Source organism: Engraulis encrasicolus, chromosome 6 (genome assembly GCF_034702125.1).
Source record: "Engraulis encrasicolus isolate BLACKSEA-1 chromosome 6, IST_EnEncr_1.0, whole genome shotgun sequence".
Lineage (NCBI taxonomy): Eukaryota > Metazoa > Chordata > Actinopteri > Clupeiformes > Engraulidae > Engraulis > Engraulis encrasicolus.
In genome coordinates, this window is record NC_085862.1 from 31,176,995 (window position 1) to 31,201,994 (window position 25,000).

General features: G+C 44.9%; 1 protein-coding gene across 2 annotated transcripts in view; it reads right to left on the reverse strand.

Moving 5' to 3' along the window:
- hmcn1 (hemicentin 1) overlaps positions 1-25,000 on the reverse strand; it is a 183,675-nt gene that overhangs the window by 61,539 nt on the left and 97,136 nt on the right. For both annotated transcript variants that reach the window (XM_063201257.1, XM_063201256.1), the window contains exons 22-37: positions 24,540-24,729; positions 21,740-21,867; positions 17,962-18,234; positions 17,269-17,364; positions 16,759-16,953; positions 15,915-16,045; positions 12,791-12,938; positions 11,964-12,090; positions 11,407-11,561; positions 10,670-10,948; positions 9,828-10,109; positions 6,572-6,680; positions 5,532-5,701; positions 4,034-4,188; positions 3,656-3,779; positions 2,391-2,492 (exon numbers count right to left, since the gene is read on the reverse strand). In XM_063201257.1, coding sequence (XP_063057327.1) covers positions 2,391-2,492; positions 3,656-3,779; positions 4,034-4,188; positions 5,532-5,701; positions 6,572-6,680; positions 9,828-10,109; positions 10,670-10,948; positions 11,407-11,561; positions 11,964-12,090; positions 12,791-12,938; positions 15,915-16,045; positions 16,759-16,953; positions 17,269-17,364; positions 17,962-18,234; positions 21,740-21,867; positions 24,540-24,729 — 2,664 coding nt within the window. The remainder of the gene's footprint in view (positions 1-2,390; positions 2,493-3,655; positions 3,780-4,033; positions 4,189-5,531; positions 5,702-6,571; positions 6,681-9,827; positions 10,110-10,669; positions 10,949-11,406; positions 11,562-11,963; positions 12,091-12,790; positions 12,939-15,914; positions 16,046-16,758; positions 16,954-17,268; positions 17,365-17,961; positions 18,235-21,739; positions 21,868-24,539; positions 24,730-25,000) is intronic.

Here is a 25,000-nt window from a genome sequence, read left to right on the forward strand (position 1 = left end):
TTACTCATAACAAATGGTGAATTTCTGAGCCCTTTTTAATTTGTACCACTGAAGGCATGATATGCTTCATCATATTTTAGAAATAGGGCCTATGTGCCTACATATGCCTTTTATATACCAAATGTTTTATCATTTTTAAATTGTTTCAGTTGTTTATGACTTGTGCAGGACTGAAATTATCTCTGCATACTATCAGTGCTGCATTGCTTTGTAAACATAGGCTATTCAGCAGACTTTAAAAACACACTGAAAAGATACGGCCATAGTAGCCTACTAAAAACATTTTGTTCATAATAATGGTGATTAATAAATGGTGATCTTAAATTTTCATACTGACATCCTTAAATTTGACTTGGTAGATCACGGCAGACCATCAACTTCAAAAGTAGATCTCGGTTAAAAAAAGGTTGGGCACCCCTGTCTTAGGGGATATGCTCTTTGACCAAGAGACAGGACTAGCCACTTGCCATTATACCAGATCATCAACAAAGGGCAAAGGTCAGATCCAGGTGACCTCCTCTCTTTTCATATGGAATAATGTGTTGCCAGACTACAGCATGCTTGACAAAGAGTGTCTGCAAGCCATGATTAGCTTTTAGACTTCAAGTTTCTGGCAAACATCAAGGACATTCAAAAGCAGCACACACAGGCTGTACTATGCATACAAAACATTTATGCGTACACATTTCAGTTTTGCCCCTCTGATGTTCTGGAATAAACTTGTACATGTTCGCCTATGCATGTCTGTCCGTAATGAAGAGGTCTAGCTGTGATTAATACACCTTGATTCCATGATACCTGAAAACGTGCAATAACCAATATATTTAAATTACATTGGATTGTCTCCATGTGTGCATTTACGGCAGAACGTGTGCATGAATATGAGCAATCAACCAGAAGGCACGGAACCCTGACAGAAAGCCATTAAAACATCCTTCATATGTAAATCAACCAATCAAAAGGTCAGATGGGATCAGATCTCCTTCTTGTACGCAATGTTCGTCTATGTCTGTATGAGTCTATGAGACATGAAAGGCATATTGATTCCATCGGAGTTGCATGGGAAAATGTGCTGTGCCCGATACGCTTTGTCTGGTTGTGTATTTGTACAGCTAGGTTTTAACATACTTGAACATGGATAATCACATACAAAGCACGGAGCCCTGACAGAACATTATTAAAACGTCCATCATCTGTAAATCAATCATTTGCTTAACTGACTCATGCCAGTGTTACTCATCCAAATCAAAATGTGTCTTTTCATTTTAGTTTTCCATGCTCCTCACTCTCCTTGTCTGTCTGCCTGAAGCCTGGCAGTGTGACTGGGGTGCATATTCTATCCTATGGCTTCCTGTCTGTCCATGGCCCCCCCTTTCATGCCTGTTTGCCTGCCGTCTGGCGGAGGGATCCAGGTCAGGACCCAGTTTCGGTTTTCTGATTCAGTGAGCTGCTGATTTATTGGATGTGGGGCCAGCACCAACCAGCTGATTGATCTCCACAGTCCTCTGGGCCAAACTGGCCTTCTCTCTGTCTACCTGCCTGCAAAACTGTCTCTCTACCTTCCTGCCAAACTGTCTCTTTGTCTTTCTTCCAAAATGTCTGACTACGTGCCTGGTAGAAGAGCATTTCTGACCAAGCCGGCCTTTCACACAAGGGAAAGACAGAGAGAGAGAGAGTTGAACACCTAAAGGTGGACCAAGACCTAGCCTAGCTGAAATGATCAGAAAAATTTACCTGACTGTATCTATACTGCCTGTGATGTTACATGGAATTTTGTGGGAATTGTGAGCTGTACCTCTGCCCCTGAAATACACAACCAATGTTAAGCAGAATGAGTGTAATGGGCTGTAGCATTGTTCAAGGGTGCAGTACACAGGGGCATTTGATAGAAGAAGATAGAAGCCTTGCGAGCAGATCTTAGAAAACTTCCTGCCAATAATATTTTTGCAAGAACCGTGCTACAACTACAAAGAAACATATCCATGTTTGAATGCTGGCTAGAAGGCCTAAGAAGCCATATGAGGTAGGAAGGTGAAGTAAGTACTGCATACTTTGGGGACTGGAATTGTTTACAATGGCATACCTCCCTTCTCATAAATATCCCCACTGAGCTACCTCTTGCCAAACTGCATGATACGTCACATTAAAGTGTTGGATGTATGTGAAACAATGGGTGCATTCAATGGGCCTTTGCTAAAGCAACAGCACACGGAGCCAATAACAGCAGCTGCTGGCTAACAAATATAATATGTTTGGCTTGTTCTGAGTTAGATTCCTCGAAGGTTATTGAAAAACAGACTCTGTACAGTAAAAACAGGGTAATCTATCTAGCCAGCAACAATCAATGATAATTATAATAATACTACTAATTAATGTGAAGTATGACCTACCTGGAAGTGGATTCCCGGCGACCTTGCACTTGAGCTGAATGGGGTAGCCAGCCACCACGGTGTGATTGACAGAGTCCTCGTCGAATAGGATGTTGGGAGGCTCTGTGGAGTAACAAATCAGAAGCAGAGCCAGGAAAACGTGCAGACAGTTACAGTGTGGGAAAAGACAGATTGCACACTTAAAATTCTTCTGAAACTGCTTGGCTGCAAAGCTGAAACGTTTATACTCTTGCTGCTGACAAAATAAAATGATGAAATACAAAAGAAAGTTACAGAATTTCAAAAGTGCAATCAATCTTTATTTAGGAGATTTTTGTTTGAGACGTATCATACATAAGAGAATGCCCTATCTGAAGACTTATCTTGACAGTTAAAACAAGCCATCAGAAAATGAATTAGTATTTTCCCACATGCTTTTCATTCTGTGCGTTCAATCAGCAATACTGTGAATAGTTTTCCTTTTCTGTTGACCTACACTGCCTTACAATTTCAGAACGCAGTATCTTTCCGTACTGGTAAACTGAGAAAAAAGGCTTTAAAGTTTCCTTTCTGGCCACGCAACTGTGTTGGAGGTAAAGTGGTGATGACACTTACATATAATACTTTTTATGGTGGAAATTTACGCACACAAGAAGAAAACAAAAAAACCCAACATCTCATTACTTTTTAGCTGAAAAATCAAGATACTGCATTCTGTTGTGTTACTGTCTACACCAAAACCACAGTTTCAATGGAGAAGCGCAGTATATTGCATGATATACTGCGTTCTTGGCTAGTACGACGTAACCTCGTAAAACAAAAAAGCGCAGCATAATCATTTTTTATCGTGTTTTTCTGAAACGGGACAAAGTTGGACCAAAGTTTTTTTAAAACACAAGAAAAAGAAGGTATTTTAAAGCCAATTTCTGGTCTAAACTCATTTTGGACCATTTTCAAGATACTGCGTTCTGAAATGGTAGGGCAGTACAGGCTGGAAGAAAAACAGCCTCTCAGTCTACAGCAATATGGCCCGCTCCTCCTGAGTTATGTTGAGCCATACTGAGCTACTATGCTTTAGGCCGTGACAATTGTAGAAGTAACTGTTATCTTTTTACAAGTTGCTAAAAAACAACTGAAACAATTTTGGTTGAGAGGGTTGAAAATACGTCAGGTTGAAAATATGAATATATTATTTTTTTATATTTTAAATAGCTCTGTCTCAAGTGCTTCTTGACACAACTTAAATGATAAACTTTGACTACAGTATTTGTGTGTCTCGGACCCACCGTGGACCTGTAGTCTCATGTGCTGCTGGGCCTCTCCTGCAGGGTTGGTGGCCACACACGTGTACTTCCCAGCATCCTCTAGTCTGGACTGGGTGATGACCAGCGTCTTACCACCTGACTCCAGCTGGGAACACAGCAATTAGAAGGACAGGGAAGGATGGATGGATGGATGGATGGATGGATGGATGTATGGATGGATGGATGGATGGATGGATGGATGGATGGATGGATGGATGGATGGATGGATGGATGGATGGATGGATAAACACACACAAATACCAACATCGAAGACATAAAAAAAAGACATAGCAAAGACAGACCAAGATGAAAGCAGATCTGGAAAAGTGGCTTGAGGGCCATTGGCCGCCAGTGTGATACCTTCAGGTACTCCTGAGTGGCGTCCACAGGGCGGCCATCTTTGAGCCAGGTGACGGTGGGAGGCGGGATGCCAGTGGCGACGCACTGGAGGCTGATGGGACGCTGGAGGACCACAGAACGCTCCACAGGCCCAGTGGCACGGATGGATGGGGGCACTGGGGGCAGAGAGGATTTGTATTATCAGTACATGAAAAAATGAAATGAAAGCATGAAAACACGATTATGGCTTTCCGCACGCGCGCGCGCGTGTGTGTGTGTGTGTGTGTGTGTGTGTGTGTGTGTGTGTGTGTGTGTGTGTGTGTGTGTGTGTGTGTGTGTGTGTGTGTGTGTGTGTGTGTGTGTGTGTGTGTGTGTGTGTGTGTGTGTGCACACGTGCGGGATATTATCAGATTTTTTCACTTGCATCTTCATTACCCTAGCACTCAGGGCTAGTCCTACTGGGTAGGTACACGGGTAACCATGGCATCCCTCATTAGCAAATATCAGCACATCATTATGGCTGAGTGCAAAAAGTTCCCTCATTCTCAATATGTGCAATATGTAGTGGATGAGTGAACATCTCAGACACATACTAACTCTTGGCAGTTCTGTCATCCAAATCCAAATCCAAATCACAACACACAAGGTACACATATTGGAACACACCTTTACCTTAGAGTTGGTGCACTTCCATGTGAAAGCAAGGACAAAAGCATGAACAAGAAACATTTCAGATTTGTTGACAATATGACAAGGTACTTTGCACCTGGTTGAACTACCTGGGTGCTTCACTGTGCATTGCTACTTTTCTCGCTCTCTCTTCAGGTAATGTTCGTTAGTATACAGATGGGTGGTAGATGTTTGATCTGCCTAATGTCTGAATGTATGCAGATGTGTGGAACATGTTTAATCTGTCATGCTGGACTCCTTAATTTCCTTCGGGATCAATAAAGTTATTCTACGTACTTTACGACCGTTGTTTTTTACCATGGACTTATAGTGTGCCCAAGCTGTCTAGTCCTTACCATCAGAGTTGTATAAAGTAGAAGTACTGTTACAAATGCCATTACAACACTAGTGGTATGACATTATGTTTGGACATTATGATTGACATAATGTTTATGACACATCCATGACTGTTCCAATAATGTTATGACACTGTCATTCTATACGTGTGACACCGGTGTCAAGTAAAGTGTTACCGGTAACACTTTATTTTAGGGATACATCTATTAGCACTAATACAATACAATACATACAATGCTCCTGTATAAGTAACTTGTATGGCATGTACAAAGCAAAATCAAACATTTGTTAGGCATGTACTCGCAAATTGTTCATGCATTATAAGGGATTTATTACCAATTTAACCTTAGTAAGGACCTAGTAGGCCTTAGCATTTGCTTAGTACATGCCTTACAATGTACTTATGCAGGCATTAACATTGTATGTATTAGTGCTTATAGATGTATCCCTAAAATAAAGTGTTACCGTGTTTTCTTTATACAACTCTGCTTACCATGCACGGCCACATTGAACTCCCTCTCCTGGTCGCCGGCCTCATTGCTGGCCACACACTGGAAGCGAGCCGTGTCTGACACCTGAGCACGAGAGATGATGAGGCGTCTGCCACCACTGCTGATGCGCACCCTGTCCCCCTGTCGCACAGGCTGACCGTCCTTAAGCCAACTACAGCAAGGAGAGAGAGGTGGTGATAGAGAGAGAGAGAGAGAGAGAGAGAGAGAGAGAGAGAGAGAGAGAGAGAGAGAGAGAGAGAGAGAGAGATGGTGATAGAGAGAGAGAGGTGGTGATAGAGAGAGAGAAAGAGGTGGTGATAGAAAGAGAGAGAGAGAGAGAGAGAGAGAGAGAGAGAGAGAGAGAGAGAGAGAGAGAGAGAGAGAGAGAGAGAGAGAGAGAGAGAGAGAGAGAGAGAGAGAGAGAGAGAGAGAGAGAGAGAGAGAGAGAGATGGAGAGAAATATGAAGAGTGAGACAAAAAGAGGAGACATACAGTGGGATCATCTAGCATTCAGACATTTGAATTGGTTCAATGGATTGATTGCATGTATATCGGTTGTGTTTCTTGTGCACGAAAGTGTGACCAATAAACGTTATTCTTACTCTAGGCATGAACATTAGCAGAGGCTAATGCATTGTGATAAATCACACACACAGACACACAAACGCACTCACACACACACACACACACACACACACACACACACACACACACACACACACACACACACACACACACACACACACACACACACACACACACACACACACACGCACTCACTCACTCACTCACTCACTCACTCACTCACTCACTCACTCACTCACTCACTCACTCACTCACTCACACACACACACACACACACACACACACACACACACACACACACACACACACACGCACACAGAGAGTTCTAGTTATACAGTTATAGACTGTTGAAATGTTGAAACTCAATGGAAGTACAATAGTATGCTACAATATTTAAAGTACAATATTTGTTTGTGTGTATTTGTCTGCATGTGTTGTATATTCATGCTGTACTGACGTTATAACAGGAGTAGGTGTTCCACTGACGTCACATTCCAACTCCAGCAGGTTGTTAATGGCAACAGTCTTGTCAGTTGTTTGCTCGGCGTCCTCTATCTCTGGTGGCACTGAAAAAACACAATACATCAGGTTATAAACCATTAATAACATGTTATAAACCACACTATACATCAGAGTGTGTTTATAAACCATTAATAACACGTTAATAGCTATATATTACACCCACATGACGATAGATACCAGCATCTACAAACAAGTAGTAACATGTTAGTCAGTCCCTCCAGTTTTTCGCGATTCAGCGATCGCGTGGATTCATGCAAATTCAATGATATTCCGCATAATTTCACGATGCCACGTAATTCCTGTAAAGCCGCATTTTTCCCGCAAAATTTCCCCTTTGTCCCTGTGAGGATGTGAATTCTCGTCCCCTCTTCACCGCTCCGTTTGTGAATGCGCACGGACAGCATTGGTTACAGCAAGTGCATAAAGTGACTCTCTCTCTCTCTCTCTCTCTGGGGTGCGCAAACGGAGCACTCGCATTCGTTGCCACACACACATAGACGCACACGCATACAATACTGATTCTGGACTTGAGCATGGCTAAAATGAACTTTGTTGTGTCGGGTTTTGTTGGGGGGAAGGTTTGGAACTTAAGGGGGAAAAGTTTGGACGGTTTGGACGCCATTAACCACAAGGTTATTTCATAGCGCATTTCATGTTCCACACACTTTGCCGTTAAAACAGTCCCTCCATAACATCCACAGCATCTAGCGAGGCGCCTGCTAGCATGTTCCACCCAACGCACCATAGTTTCCCCGCCAGTCCACTCATTCACTCAGCACAAACTTTCAGCATCAGTCTACTCACCAGTCCACTGCACACACCAGCTCCGCCTTCCGCTGGGAGAGCGCATCTTTTCTGTCATATTCAACTGTCAATCAAACCCTCATGCAGTTTGCGATCGATATTGTTTGTTATTTTTGCCATTTAGTTCTTTCTTTGTATTTTTGGGTATTATGACATTTCATTGTTGGGGGTGTAAAGTACCTATGTATTTTGATATTGTTTTGGCCAATTTTAGGCTAATTCTGTAAATCCCAGAAAGGGGCGCAAAATCTTTGCAAAAAATGAGAAAATGCCGCCACAAAATCAGACATTTTGACCGCAAAAATCACAAAATCCCAGCGCGAAATCCTGGAGGGACTGGTTAGTAGTCAAACATCATGTATTAGTATATCTTCAAGACAATATCTTCTCTGTAGTATAGCATGTATCTCTGCAGTATATCTTCAAGACAAGACTTATCAATTAGAGTCTTTAAACATGGTTAAGAAATGCATTCGTAGGCAGTATGTTACATACTGTAGGTGTGCATAATGTACATGTGAAGAAACAGGTCCATGTCAGCATAACACATCCCTGGTTTGATCTGATGAAAGCATAGTTGCTTGCAACGTTACAGATTTTGAGAGATGCGTTTTGGACTTGTATCAAAGGAATGTATGAATGCATGAAGACAATTTATCAAGCAACACTCAGACAAACATGTGCTTGGAGTACAGCTAGACAATCCTGCATCTGGCCAGTCCAGCTGCAGCTTTTAATCTTGAGATTCTCGATGTATATACATGCATTCTTCAATCTTCAGGAACACGGTCGGACCGTATTTCACTCTCCTGAATGTTAATCTGTACCTAATTCCATTCTCCATCCTCCCTCTCTCTGCGCAGGGTGTGTGTGTGTGTGTGTGTGTGTGTGTGTGTGTGTGTGTGTGTGTGTGTGTGTGTGTGTGTGTGTGTGTGTGTGTGTGTGTGTGTGTGTGTGTGTGTGTGTGTGTGTGTGTGTGTGTGTGTGTGTGTGTGTGTGTGTGTGTGTGTGGATGAGTGGGTGTACATGCCTTCTTTGCTGTCTGCATGCAAAAGGATTGGATGTATTTCACTCCTCTGAATGTAAACCTCCACCTAATTCCTTGTGTGTGTGCATTTGTGTGAGTACATGCGTGCGTGCCTGTTTGTGTTCGTATGTGCATGTGTGCATGCGTGTGTTTGTGTGTGTGAGAGAGATACATGATACATGATACATGCCTGATTCAGTCTCTCAATACTTCACACAAACAGCTTAGGCGTATTTCTTCCTCCTTTTCTCTCCATGTTAATCTGTACCTAATTCCATCTTCCACCCTCACTCGCTGTTCTTTTGTATGCTAAACATTTCTGGATTGGCTCTCGTGCAAGAGTCTGTTCACCAGATGCTGAGATGACAGGAGGGAGAGGGGGAGGGAGAGGGGGAGGCGAAGAGATGCTGCATGGTTCAGGTTCCGCTCATATTTTAGACACAAGTTGTGAGCTGTTTTCTTTTATTTTTTTCTTTTTCTTTTTACAAGCACACATGCCGAACTGGTCCGCAACCAAACCTCTGTGTTTCACAGCAACGGGACACATACAGAGCCATGTGGAAACTCAATGTGTGAATTGTTGAGAATCTCTCTCACTTCATCTCTCTCTATCCCTCCCGCACTCAGTTTATTAGTCAAGAGTATGAGTAGAGTGACTGCTGCTCTGTCATTCAGAACGATGAGGTAGTGCACAGGCCATTAGCACCTCACCAATTTTCAGATTATCACTTTATACGTCAGGGATTATCGCCTGGGTGAAGAGATTATCACCCACTAGCTCATGGATTAGCATGTCTAGATGAGTAGATTATCACTGAAGAGGCCACAGCATATATCTCTGGTTCGACTCACAATTAATGATCTATGAATGCAGTCACCTCATGTTGATTTTCCAGATCACACAACACTGCCAAAATCTCAATGATGCTGCTGAAATGCGAGCATGCTAAATATTCTTGGAAAATATACTGGTTGCCAATGCTTTGCTCTGAGGCTCACATATTAGGACAAATGCCACAATGTTGTTAATAGTTGACTGACAATGTTGTAAATAGTTTGTGTGTGAGTAATGTGGCTGCTATTTCAGATGGGATCAGACTGTTTACAACACATTAACATTGTTCTGTGTCTTTATAGGTGTTTGTGTGAAAGAATGATGGAAATCTACATCTGGCTACAGTTCTGAATGTGTGTGTGTGTGTGTGTGTGTGTGTGTGTGTGTGTGTGTGTGTGTGTGTGTGTGTGTGTGTGTGTGTGTGTGTGTGTGTGTGTGTGTGTGTGTGTGTGTGTGTGTGTGTGTGTGTGTGTGTGTGTGTGTGTGTGTGTGTGTGTGTGTGTTTGTATGCCTGTGCTCTCATACCTAGCACACTGACGTCATACTTCATCTCGGTTTCCCCGGCAACGCTGGTTGCTACGCAAACATAGCGTCCAGCATCGGAGGGGTTAGCGTTGAGGATCTGCATGCGGCGGCCATCCTCCAGCACCTGGACCTTGTCTGTGGCACGCACCGGAACGCCGTCTTTGAGCCAGCTCAGGGCCGGAGCCGGGTGGCCGTCCGCCTCGCACTCCAGAGTCAGGCCCTCGGCTAACACTACCTTGCGCTCCGACGGGATGTCACCGCCGCCCAGGATGGAGGGAGGAACTGGAAGAAAGAGAGGGGAGGTAATAATGAATCCTTGACCAAACCATACTGCACTGTAGACATCAGACACAAACAGCACAATCAGCACAAGTCAGTCATGAGTTAGCGGTTAGGGCATCAGACTTGTAGCCCAAAGGTTGCCAGTTCGACTCCTGACCTTCCAGGTTGGTGGGGGAAGTAACTAACCAGTGCTCTCCCCACTTCTCCTCCATGACTGAGGTACCCTGAGCATGGTACCGTGCTGCCGCACTGCACACTTGGTGCTGCCCTTTTCCACGGGTGAGGCATGAATGCAATTTCGCTGTGTGCTGTGTGGACTTGTATGTTGTGGACAGGTAGGCTTACACTTTCTCTTCACTTAAACTCAAATAAATAGTCAACAGCAACACAGAAATAATTCAGTTCATTAGATTTTAAGAAAACGACTTCAGGGCCCATTGGAATACCTTTGTGGCCCACTAGTGGGCCCTGACCCACCGTTTGGAAATCACTTCGGTAGACATCAAACAGACCCCAACAGCACAATCAACACTAGTCCTCCTCTACCACTAGGTCCTCACCATAGACGTCCAGGTTGTAATGTTTGTCGGCCGTGCCAGCCACGCTGGTGACCCTGCAGGTGTATCGGCCGGCGTCGGCCTCCTGTACGCGGGGGATCTTCAGCAGCCGTCCACGGTCCACGTACTGCGTCTGGCGGCTGGACAGCAGGGGCTCGCCGCCCTTCAGCCACGTGATGGCGGGCAGGGGCACCCCCCGGGCCTCGCACTCGAGTGTCACCATGGTGTTCAGCAGGGCGGTCACGTCAGACGTCACGTTGCCTCCTTTGATGCTGGGTGGGACTGAAGGTGCAAGGTAAGGAAGGATGGGGGGGTTAACGGTTTTGATAAGGTGCGGCAACGGTGGATTAGTTGCGTCAATGTTTTATGTCAATAACTGTCTGCTCCCTGAAACAGTTTTACCCAGCATACTCTGTGACTATGCTCACACTGTACAACTTTGCTGGTTAATAAAAGGTTGAAGACAAAAAAGTACTGAATATGAAGAAAACATAGAACAGCACATGTACACTCTCACACACATCCATATATATAAACGAGCAAACACATTCAGACTGCGAACACACACGCACACACGCACGCACGTACGCACACACACACACACACTCACAAACACACGGACAAACAGACACACACACACACATACACACACACACATACACACACACAGGTGGACACACAGACACACGCACACACCTGCACGCACGCAAACGCACACGCACCCGCACACGCACACGCACCGTATATGCTGAGGTTGAAGTCCTTAGTCTGCTTGCCGGCGGCGTTGCTGACGGTGCAGTGGTAGTGGGCCTGGTCTCCCAGACGAGCACTCCTGATCTTCAGCACCTGACCTCTCTCTAGAACCTCCACATTGGGGTCACCCAAGAACACCAGCCTGAGAGAGAGAGAGAGAGAGAGAGAGAGAGAGAGAGAGAGAGAGAGAGAGAGAGAGAGAGGGAGATGGCGATGGAGAGGGAGAGGGAGAGGGAGAGTGAGAGGGAGAGGGAGAGGGAGAGAGGGATGAAAATAATAGAGAATAGAGGGGAGGGAAAGTTAGACAGAGAGAAAGAGGGAAAGAGGGAAAGGGAAAACGGAGAGCAGACAGGAAAGGAAAAAGAACGAAAGAAGAGAAAATGAGAGACGCAGAAGGCAGGCAGACGAAGAGATAGAAAAAGAGGCGAAAGGAAGACAAAGATGGCGGGTGGGAATTGGGGAATGAATAAAACGCTAATTAGGCTCGCGACTGGAGACAAAGCCCCTCAGTAGTCTGAAGAGGTACTTGTCATTGCAAACTCACTTCCTGTCCTTGTACCACTGGATAGTGGGAAAGGGCTCTCCTTTGGCCCTGCACTCCAGACTGATCTCCTGGTTCAACACCGCAGACACGTCCCGCGGCGCACCGGTGCCCACAATGCTGGGGGGAACTGAGGCATACACAGATGCAGAGGTGGAAGGCCAGAGGTCAGAGTTTGGAGGTCAATGGTCACCAACATGTAGCATTTGAAGAGCTTCGTTTCAAAACGACATACTATATCCATTTTGGAATATTTTGGGTAATTGACATTTTTGTATTGGGCATTGCATTGAATTGCACTTCAAAGTGCATGAATGTCCTGCACTTGTCCTGCAAGATGTCCGAACAGTCATTTCTAAGAATAAAATGCAAAAGTCAAAAATGGCGTTTGCGTCATTTTGCAATGAAACTCTTCATTTAGAGGTCCCCCATAGACATGCACAGAACCTACGTATTAAATTGCATAAAGAACTGAATACTTGGTGGCCATAATAGTGAAAAGTCACATCACTAAAGGTACTTGTTCACAGTAGATTTGAAAAGCAGTCTGTTTGTGCATGTGTGTGCGCTTGAGTATGCTAATTTTAATGAGCATAGGTATTTCATGCATGCAAATCCATATTTCCTCATATAGTCACAGTGACGAATGTGTGTGTGTGTGTGTGTGTGTGTGTGTGTGTGTGTGTGTGTGTGTGTGTGTGTGTGTGTGTGTGTGTGTGTGTGTGTGTGTGTGTGTGTGTGTGTGTGTGTGTGTGTGTGTGTGTGTGTGTGCATCCTTGAGTGTGTGTGTGTGCAGCGTACGTGCTTGATGGTATGTATATGTGTCTTACTCAGTACGTCCAGGTGGAAGTCCTTCTCAGTGCTGCCGGCTATGTTGATGGCTTTACAGGAGTAGCGGCCAGCATCCGCCACTGCAGCCTTCTGCAGACGCAGCACCTTCCCCTGCTGCACGATCTGCACATTACTGCTGGGCAACACCTGCAACACACACACACACACACACACACACACACACACACACACACACACACACACACACACACACACACACACACACACACACACACACACACACACACACACACACACACACACACACACACACACACACACGCGCAGAGGGGATACATGTATGAATGTATGCACGAACAGGCACACACAGATACACGCACGATCACAGACACACATCCCCACAAACACACGCACAAACATACACACACACCCACACACAGATGTATGGACACACATACCAAGTCACAGACACTCAAATGCACATGCTGAATATGTCAGAACATATGCACCCCATAAAGACAACCCAAGAGCATAAATTACACGCTACTATGTGAGCATACTACATCAGCAGACACACACACATACATGCACACACACACACACACACACACGCACGCACGCACGCACGCACGCACGCACGCACGCACGCACGCACGCACGCACGCACGCACGCACGCACGCACGCACGCACGCACGCACACACACACACACACACACACACACACACACACACACACACCAAGCTGCATACCCATCCACATACTGTACACCTGCACCCGACTGTGTGCACACACTGCACTGCGCATACACAACACAACACAGCACATCACACGCACATCCATACAGCACATACCAGAGTATACAGTACATCTGCCAATGGTACGACAGAGAAACACAAAGCAGACCCGGAGACACAAGGCCAAGTCATAAAAGCATTTATTTCCCATCTCTCTATGCAGTAAAAGCCTGCATAGCACTCATCAAGAGCATCGTATACGCTGTAGAGATCCAGCGATTTTGGATTTTCATTCAGAGGGACCATACATGCCAACAGCTCCGACCGCCAACTGCTGAAAGCATGCAGCCTACGCATTGCTCCAGCCCTCATATAGTGCTCCAAGAAAGCACACACATGCTTTAGATATGATGCTGTCATCGTCTGTAGACTTCCCGGCATGCACAGTACAGTAGAGTTCATCTGGGTACACAATTACACACATTCTCTCACACACACTCGTAAGCATAGATACCAGCATACAGATGCAAACACAGTACATGGACATACGCAGTACATGGACATGTGTGCATGCGCAGTGTTTCTGTTTCAATCACACACAGGTACACACATATGCATGCAGGCACAAAGGCATGCACACACATTCACAGAGGCATATGCACACCAATGCTCACGTTTTCTCTCCCTTTGTACAATTAATTGTTTTGCCAATTCATTTCTTGCCAGACACTTACTGTAAGTATTTCTAAGGAAGTGTGGTAAAAATGGGTAAGTAGTAAATATTTAACGGTGACATTATCTCTCCCAGTCTTCCTCTTTAACTCTCTCTCTCTCTCTCTTTCTCTCTCTCTGTCTCTCATAATTTCCACCGCCACCATCAGACATAGCTGCCGGCTATGTCATAGGCCAACGGTAATGACATGAGGTTGAGACGTATGATTATAGCGGTATCATTCTGCTCTAAAACTGACAGCACTGCCATTTGCTAACTTATGGAGTGCCATAATTACAGATTAGGCTACAGTCTTAGCAGCACAGCCAGTGACACACACGCACACACGCACGCACGCACGCACGCACACACACACATAGAGCAAACACATTCAATGACTCATGCCTTCAACACACACTCCCGAAATGAAGCTCCATTGCTTCACAGCTTTATGGGATGATAGATTATGCCTGTGCACGCCAAGAGTTTGTCCGCGTGTGTGGTTGTGTGATTGTGTGTGTGTGTGTGTGTGTGTGTGTGTGTGTGTGTGTGTGTGTGTGTGTGTGTGTGTGTGTGTGTGTGTGTGTGTGTGTGTGTGTGTGTGTGTGTGTGTGTGTGTGTGTGTGTGTGTGTGTGTGTGCGCACATGTGTGTGTGTGGTTAAAATTTTATTCTTATATGATTCTTATGTAGATTCTTACATGTACATGTATATGCAGGGATATAGAGGTATATGTATGTGACTATATGTATATATCATTCCAGTGTGTAAGCATTGTACTCTGTGTTGAGTGTCAGGGCTTGTCTCTGAGGTGGAGTCAAGCTAATTAGCATGTGTAAAGTATCTGGCCCTGGGTGGGCCAAGAGCTATAAAGGCCTAGGGATGCCACTAGGAAGGTGTGCTTTATACCGAGAGATATCAGAGAATGATGTCTCTCGCTAAGACGTTCCCTGTTCCCATCTAGAGCAGTAATAAAATCTGCAGTAAACTCACCGGACAAAGAGTGCCTGTCAAGTCAAGTCAAGTCAAGTCAAGTCAAGTCAAGTTTATTGTCAATTTCTTTACATGCACTGGTCATACAAAGAATTTGAAATTGCGTTTCTTGCTCTCCCATGCAGACATAGACTAATCTAGGTAAGGACATAGACAGTATAGACATAGACAGTACTCATACATGGACATAAGACAGTATGGACGTAGACATTGCTCATACAGACATTTAAAGTGCAAGACTGGACAACAGAAGACTTGTAGAGAACATACATTAAGAGGAGGTATTTTGTTGCGCTTTTTCTAAAAGTCCTTTATAGCGTTCTGACATAGTAATAGTAGCATTTGAAGAAAATAAATAATTAAAAAAGGTTTATTAAATACACCAGCAGCAGTATGTGTGTGTGTGTGTGTGTGTGTTTGTATGTGTTTTGTGTGCGTGTGTGTGTGTGTGTGTGTGTGTGTGTGTGTGTGTGTGTGTGTGTGTGTGTGTGTGTGTGTGTGTGTGTGTGTGTGTGTGTGTGTGTGTGTGTGTGTGTGTGTGTGTGTGTGTGTGTGTGTTTAGTGCAGTGTGTGTGTGTGTGTTTAGTGCCTGTCTGACATTAATGGAGAAAACCCCACGTGTGTGTGTGTGTGTGTGTGTGTGTGTGTGTGTGTGTGTGTCTGTGTGTGTGTGTGTGTGTCTGCTCATGTGTCTGTGCGCACATGTGTTTATAGTGCTTACCTGAACATCGTCCTTATACCATGTGATGACAGGGGCGGGACTTCCTGTGACATCACAAACCAGACTGGTGGGCTGGTTCATCACCACGGAGACGTTGCTAGGCAACCCATTGTCTCGAACATCCGGGGGCACTGATGGCAAAATGTGACCAATGACCATTTTGGACGTTAGTTCAGAGTGTACATTTTCTTAAATGGTGGTACTACTTGCATGCCCTGACTTTGTCACAAGAATAAAGCTACTCTCACAACAGGTCACAAGAATAAAGCTACTCTCACAACAGGTCACAAGAATAAAGCTACTCTCACAACAGGTCACAAGAATAAAGCTACTCTCACAAAAGGTCAATGCAAATGCAAATGGTATGAACTGCTGAACCATCAGAGACATGCTGTATATGGGTTATGCCATGAAGATTTTTTTACAAGCAATTAGCAGTAAATATACTTGTAAATGTGCTTGGAATATGAGTAGCCTACTTGGGTCTGTGGCCTACACTTTGAGACATCCAATCTTCTAATCTTTTTCTAAAACGTTTAATACATTTGAATAACCTGCAGTGTAATTAATGGCAACATTAAGAAAACTACTATAAAAAATAAAATAATACAATAAAATAATAAAACATCGTCTTGGCCGTGGCTACTGTTACGCCAGGGACACGGTCTCGATTCTGCGAAAGGTAATTTCCCAACCCCTCCTTCTCACTTTCCCAACTACTTGTACTTACTATATAATCTCTCCACTGTGACTGTCAAATGAAGGTATAAAAAGCCCAAAAACACAATAGAAAAACATTTAAAAAAATTTAAAGGACAAAATGATAAAGCTCAGGCAGACACACCATTGACCTTGAGCTGGTACTTCTTCTGGGTGGAGCCGGCGTCGTTGACGGCTTTGCAGACATACTCTCCGTTGTCCAATGGGGAGAGAGACGCCAGCAGCAGCAGCGTTCCGTCCTCCTCGATGGACACGCCAGGCTCCGCCCCTGTCAGCTCCTCACCGTTACGCAGCCATTTAATCACCGGCTTAGGAGTGCCTATCAGGTGGAGACAGACATTTACACAACACTCATTTATTACAACACATTCACCAGTTAGCACTATATCTGTATAGGGTCAATTACATTTTTTAGTAGCAGATGTGTTTGTGTGTGTGTGTGTGTGTGTGTGTGTGTGTGTGTGTGTGTGTGTGTGTGTGTGTGTGTGTGTGTGTGTGTGTGTGTGTGTGTGTGTGTGTGTGTGTGTGTGTGTAGAGTAGAGTGTGTGTGTGTGTGTGTGTGTGTGTGTGTGTGTGTGTGTGTGTGTGTGTGTGTGTGTGTGTGTGTGTGTGTGTGTGTGTGTGTGTAACCCACCTTTGGCAGGGCAGGGGAAGGCGATGCGCTGATTGGCCACTCGCTCCTGCAGAGGGCTGTTGAAGGGAGGCTCTGACACCTCCACCACCGGGGGCACTGTGGAGCAAGGCGGACAAGGGAACAACAGTTGGCCCAGCACGCTATGGTAATCAGACATCTTCGTTTACATTTTTAGAAGCATAGCATTGCTACTAATGTACATTTTAACTTGAGTCTTAACTCTTCACTTGTTTCTTATGTCTTTACTTTTTGCTTGTTACTTTTCTTGTCACGTTTTTACTTGTGTCTTTTTGCCTACACTCAGTATTGATCAAGTGGCACTGTCGTCCTGCACTACCACCTTGGTTAGCCCTTATCCTTTACTTGGAAAATGATTATATTATTAATCACTGGATTATTGGGATCATAGTATATGATAGGGAGTTACATTAATACATTACTGCAGTGCATACAGCCTACCTTGCACCTGTATGTGAGCATCATCCTGTTTTGAAGCTTACCTTGCACCAGTATCTGTAAGTGAGTATTATCCTGTTTTGAAGCTTACCTTGCACCAGTATCTGTAAGTGAGTATTATTCTGTATTGAAGCTTACCTTGCACCAGTATCAGTAAGTGAGTATTATTCTGTATTGAAGCTTACCTTGCACCAGTAGCCTATCTGTAAGTGAGTATTATTCTGTATCTGAGCTTACCTTGCACCAGTATCTGTATGTGGGCCTCGGCCTGCCCGGCGACGTTGCTGGCCCGGCAGGTGTAGACGCCCTCGTCATCCAGGCTCACCTTCCTGATCTTCAGAGAGCCGTCGGCCGACAGCCTGTAGTTCCCCCGGCTCACCTCCAGGGCGGCGCCCTCTCGCAGCCAGCTGATGGAGGGTTCCGGTACCCCCTGGGCCACGCAGGGCAGCTCCACCGGGTGGTCGACTTGCACCTTCATCAGACGGGGACCAGCCTGGATGCTGGGCGGCACTGGAAATGGGTGGGATAGCATGGGGGAGAAACAGACAAGAATGTCATTGGATTGTGATAAGCTAACTTTGTCCATTATTATAGCTAATATGGGCCTACAATGTCATATTATGTATTTCACTATGCATGATCTAAGTTCATATAACTTTAAAAAGAAGAATAAAAAGATTCATTTTTAAAGAAATGTGGCTTTGTGACAGGACACAAAAATAAAGTTTTTTCCATGTTGCCCAGCACAACCCTACGAAGTCTCCTACTGTTCTGTACTTAGTAGACGAAAAAGAAATTGCAGTGATCTACAAAGCCAGAATTCCCCTAGAAGAGAGTTATCTGTATGGCTTCCATATGATAATGATGAGCTACAGTCATGCAATCAGACTATCAGTCTCATGTAATCAGTGTCTAAACCCAGAGGACCAGCGTGTGCAATCAGTGTTTCTTTAAGACCACTTTACTTTATGGACATGTCATCAGACAGGCTTTTAATCTTGGAACACCTCTTTTTGGGATGGTGGGGGTGGACGGTGGTGGGTTTTGTGATACCAGCCAGGGGGATATGGCAATCTATGTCTCTCCATGTTTCTCTTTTTTGACAATTCACTCTACGTATACATACAGGCATGTAATTCCATTAGATTTTATTGTCCCCAATCAGTCTGTAAACTAGGGGGAGCCTTTCTGAAAGGATGCTGGGAGGTAATCATTGTTTCTACACAATAAATGCTATTTAAAGCGTTCTCAATGTTTTCTTGTTTAGCTGATTTTCCCGTATGTGTTCAACTGGTTTCAGCATATCTGTTGACTGCATCCTCGTTGATTACATATTAGATCACTCAGGAAAAGACATATCGTGCAAATCGCTTATTATACCAATTTAGGGCAATTTCATTTAATTTCATTTTAATAGTCACGCACACACGTGCATGCATGCACACACACTGAAGCGTTCACATCCAGCTGGTCCCCGTGCTCTGGGGTGTGTTCCCCTGTAACCACAGACAGCTACGGTCCATAAAATGCCATAAGTGTGAGTGTGTAAGTGTGAGTGTATGACTATGTGCGTGCGTGCGTGCATCTGTAGTAATGAAACTAAGGCGGACGACTACAGGCCCATTCATAGTGTCAATACAAAGTGAGGAGATCTAGCTAACTGCATTGTTGAGGTGAGGAGGGCGAGATGAGGTCCAAAGGGCTCTGGAGCACCAATTTGAACAAAATTTAAACAGGCCCAACAGTTGCATGAACTAAACTTCTGCAGTTGCCGAAACTAAAACAGCTTATTTTTCATTTGCCTCGGATTAGGGTTGGTTATCTACAGTATCTTTAGATAGTATACTACATGCAATATTTCTCTTTCTCTTTTTCAGGCACATTGAATGACAATTCTGTATTATAATGTGCTATCCAAATACTACTGCTACTGCTATTGCTATATCTGTAGGAGCTTCCGTTTCATCCCTATCCAACTGTCCTCGCTGATTTGTCTCCTCAGGCAGCCAAAGCGTGTTCATACATCCTGCTCATTTTGCTTTCTCTTTGGAAGTTTTCACTCTCAGTGTGACCTTTTCACTTGGCTTGGCTGTCTTGTGTTTGGACCTGTGCATTTTTAACATAGGAACAGGCAGAACCCTGGACAAATCACCCACAGAAATGGATAGGGAAACACCTCAATCCAGGTGAGCGTGAAGAGCCAAGAGTCAATCTCCCGTAGTACGGAAGACTGGCTCTTAGAACTGTACAAATGTGGCTCAAATCATGTCGCAGTATACTTTGCTAATGAAGACTTCCTGCATTCTTGCCAGATTGGGCAGTTTCCCACCCAATTGGGCTGTTCAGAGTGAACGTCTGTGGTTAAAAAAAGCTATCAGACGGGTTTTTCTGTGGATTTATAGCCATAAAAATCAAATTGGGTGGGATTTAGTGTCTCCAGGTGGGTTTTGGGTGTGTTTCGGGCTGGAAACCCTCGGTCACATCTGGCAATCTTGACTCCCTGTACAGTGCAGTGCATAGTCAAACCAGTCACACCTAATCTGCCCTTGCCATTTGTGAACCACCCATGTTACTGTATGTCTGGGTGGTGGTCTTCTGAAAGGGTGTTACTCATGTCACCAGACGAAATGAACAATCAGGGAAGGCTAGGAGTAAAGGAGGGTGGTGAGCAATATCCAGGCAGATTAGGGTCAGATTTCCTGTCTCTCTGTGAAGTCAGTATGAGGGTATGATCAGAGCAGGCTAAGATACAGGCTATTAGCTCAGTGGCGCATCTTTCGAACTGTTAAAAGGGAGGGAGGTTAACTTAAGTACAACACTAAGCAATTCTAGCTGACATCTGCTACACACATGCTTTGTTTGGACTGACTCTGGTTCTGTAGTTCTGGCATCAAATAATTCTGCTCTGCTCTGCTCTGCTCTCCTGTCCTCCCCTCTCCTGTCCTATCCCATCCTATCCTCTCCTCTCCTCTCCTGTCCTGTCCTGTCCTGTCCTGTCCTGTCCTGTCCTGTCCTGTCCTGTCCTGTCCTGTCCTCTCATCTCCTCTCCACCTCTCTCCTCTCCTCTCCTCTCTTCTCCTCTCCTCTCCTCTCCTCTTCTCTCCTCCCTTCCAGTGCAGTATGCCTCGACCACCAGGTCGATCTCCCACACGGACACAAAACTGACAAAGCAGACACCTATAAACCCAAACTTAACAACCTCTAAAACAACAGCTGCTGAAAGACAGAAATAAAGTAAGAGTGTCGGGAGAGATATGGATGGGAGAAATGGATGGATACAGACAGGTTAAGGGTGCGATGGAGAAAAGAGAGAAAGGGAGCTTGGCGTATGTGTTTCGTTGGACTGGAGAGAGCGAGAGCGAGAGCGAGAGCGAGAGAGAGAGAGAGAGAGAGAGAGAGAGAGAGAGAGAGAAGAGAGGAGAAGAGAAGAGAAGAGAAGAGGAAAGAGATATGGTTTGGCGTGTGTGTTTCACTGGGCTTGAAGGCCCGGTTTGTAACGAGCGAGCTTGGAAGCCCTTGCACAAGGCAACGTTTCAGCCAGGAGCAGGCTTTGGCTGAGGCAGCTTCCTTCCTGCATGAGAGGCGATGGCCAATCAGCAGAGGGCCAGCGAGCGAGCTGTGTGAGGATTGGACGAGAGCCCAGGCCAGGGAGTCTAGGACTGTTTACGAGCAGAGCAGGATGGATTTCCGCTACCCTACCATGTTCAGACAAAAAATAACGACAAATGAAATGAATCATGACAAAGGGAGCCAGGGGATGAGTGTGGACACCATAGATAAAAGAAAGAAAGAAATTATAAAAAAAGGAGTCTGCTGTTGACTATATGTTTGGTGTGCGACACATCTCAACAATCACGGAAATATTGCTATTTCCTTAATCTGGGGACAACATGACACGTTAGCATAACACAAAAGTCCATTTGCCAATGCAACGCATGTAATGGTACTATTTCACCCTCCCACACACACACACACACCAACACACACACACACACACACCTGTCATCTTACGTACCATGCACACTAAGTCGTACAGTCTGTGTGAAGTTGCCAGCGATGTTGGAGGCCACACACACATAGAGGCCGCTGTCTGACACCCGCGTATCCAGGACCTTCAGGGAGCCAGAGGGAAGCTGAATATGCCTGTCAAGAGACCACACACACACACACACACACACACACACACACACACACACACACACACACACACACACACACACACACACACACACACACACACACACACACACGTGTGTTGTTACAGTTAAGTTCCAAATAATAGCCCGGGCTATTATTTGTCTGAATCGCGTGAGAGACCAGGCGAATATTTGAGACAGGCGGCAATTTGGGACAGGCGATTCCTTCTTCCCAAAAAATATTTCCCTAAACTGGGAAAATATGGTACTCAATTGCTGTAAGCATTAGTAGGCCTAGGCTATGTTATTGTTAAATGTAAGACTAACAGTTAACAGATCGGGTGTTGTTGACATGCACAATTTTGAAGAACATTATGGGGAGGATCGAGGATAGATCTAACACCTTTCCTTATTAATGGAAAATAAATTTGCTTTAGAAAATATTCAAGATCCTAAACAATCTGCGATTGCTGTAGGTTACACCGTTCAAGGGTTATTTATTAAGCGAGGTTGTGGATATTGACGCCTTTCCTCCGCAACCTCGGATAGCCCCCACCCTTGCGCTTCTCATCTGGCTGTCACGCATCTGGAACTGGAAGAGTGTGCACAGTTCGAGACCAGCGACATGACTGCAATTGTCAATACAGTAGCCTAAACAACTGTTAAATGTTCAGCGGTGTCTGTAGTTAAATTCTCACAGCGATGAGCCATTTTTATGAAGACCTGAAGGTCCAGTCTATCATAGCCTACTTTGAAGCAGACAAAAACCGACAGACAAAAATGCTGCATGCGTGTGTAGTGCCTAACGAATGATTCTCCTGCCAGAATAGCGTTGGACTAACCAGACTAACCAATTTACATGTTGAATGTTGAGAGGAGGCATTTTGAAAACTCGAATACCTATTCATGAGGATATCACAATACCTTTCCTTGTCAATGTTCCATGCATTACAAAATATTCAAGAACCTCATCTGCGATAGGCTAAAAGCAATTTATCCAGTAAGCTTGTGGATATTGCCACCTTTGCCTCTCCTGCGGTAGCCAGTTGCATTCTCAGAAGAAGCAATAGGAAAGAGTGCTCACTGTTCAAGACCCACGGCAAGACTGCAATGGTCATCTGGTCCGTGGTGTCAGCATTCAGCCAATTATCAAAACGGTGACAGGCCCTTTTTATATAAAGATACCATTCGCAGCAGCCAAAATCAGTCAGACAAGAAATGCTTAACGAGTAGGCTACGTGCAGGCTATAGCGAATGCTTCTTCTGCCAAGATAAAGTTTGCAATTGGAGAGGGGTGTTTGAAGGGCTAAATTAAGTCAGAAATCAAAATTATCAAAATACGGCTGATTTATTTACAATACCCTACATGACAGAAGGAAAAGGTGCAGGAGGGCAACAGAAAATAACCATAAACTGAGGACTATTAGGCAACGTTCAAAGCAAAATACAAACACGAAATGAAACAAAGTTTTTAAAATGCGGCAACACTTCAAGACTCACAAAACCCACTGATTAACAGCAGGTTTTACGCACACATTTTGAAGTGGGTAATCACAGATGCCGCTCTCTTCCTTGCCCTCCCAAACCCCAACTTACACTGGGTTTACGTAATACACCCTGCAATACTGGCAAACTATTATTGAATTACCATTTCATTTGTCCATGCAAAGACCTTTACGCGGCTTTACACAAAACGGTTTCCATCTGCGCAGATGCCACATATTACATGTAATACCATACACAAAAAATGTAAAGCTAGCAAATGAAAATGAAAAGCATTTAAATTAACATCCCACTAAACAATCTCTTCCCCAAAGTCACGTTGCAACGGTGTGCGCTTCCGCCTCGCAGATCGACGCTTGATTAAGGTGTGTTGATCAGTGCAGTGCGTGCAGGGTGTGTGCGAGTGCGTGTGTGTGCTCCGCCATGCACATTGAAGAAAGTTCACTTCAAGATGTCAACAACGTGTCATGTGTCCTTATTAAAAGCTAGAGAAAATGTTTGCCAGTTTAGTGCGAAGGGAGGAGAATCTGAGTGCATCAGAGAGGCTGCATATTTCGTGTTGTCGTTACATTTCATTTCGTTGGACGCTTGTCTCATGTCATTTTGTCTCATCACAAGTCTAGGCTACTCGTTTTAAACGTGGATGTTACCCACCTTAAACCGTATTACAGCGTTAAATCATACCCTGAAACACCTGCTTCCCCCGAGGTTTAGATTGCATAATTTCCGACATTTCTCTTCATTGACGCAGCGGTTGATGGTCAAAGACGCTACGCATCCTAAAAACTAAACAACACAAGCTAAGGGGGGAAACATGCAGCGCCGGGCTTTTATTTGGAACCGACCTTTACTTGTCCAAATATCCTTGTGCACCCGGCCGCTAATTGGAACTCGGCTATTATATGGAACTTTACGGTAGTCATTTGTCATTGCAAACAAGGAGAAAAAATTCCCAGGGATGAAGGCAGTATATGTATGTGAGATACTGTGCATGCAAAATTACCCATGTATGTCTGTGTGCGTGCGTGCGCACGGCTGTGTGTGTGCGTGTGCATGCGTGTGTGTGTGATTGTGTGTGTGTGTGTGTGTGTGTGTGTGTGTGTGTGTGTGTGTGTGTGTGTGTGTGTGTGTGTGTGTGTGTGTGTGTGTGTGTGTGTGTGTGTGTGTGTGTATTACCGTGGGGAGTGAGGGGAGATGAGCTGCCTGTCCCTGGACCAGTGGATGACGGGAGGGGGGACACTCTGCACCTCGCAGGGGAGGGTGGCGTCACTGCCCGCTATCACCGTCACCTCCAGGGGACCCCCGGACGCTCCTCCACCTCCCCGCTCTGATCCATCGCCACCACCACCACTCAACCTGGGCTTCACTGCACCGTACACACAGGCAGCAAACAAATAGACATACATAGATATGAATAGACGGTAAATACTGGCACACAGGAGACACAGTATTTTTGAAGGAGAAGAAGACAACAGTTAAGATTTCAATGAGAAAGAGAAGAGATGGAGATTGTGAGTTGCACTATGGAAAGATGGCATTCCATTGGCATTGGAAGAGAAGAGAAGAGAAGAGAAGAGAAGAGAAGAGAAGAGAAGAGAAGAGAAGAGAAGAGAAGAGAAGAGAAGAGAGGAGAAGAG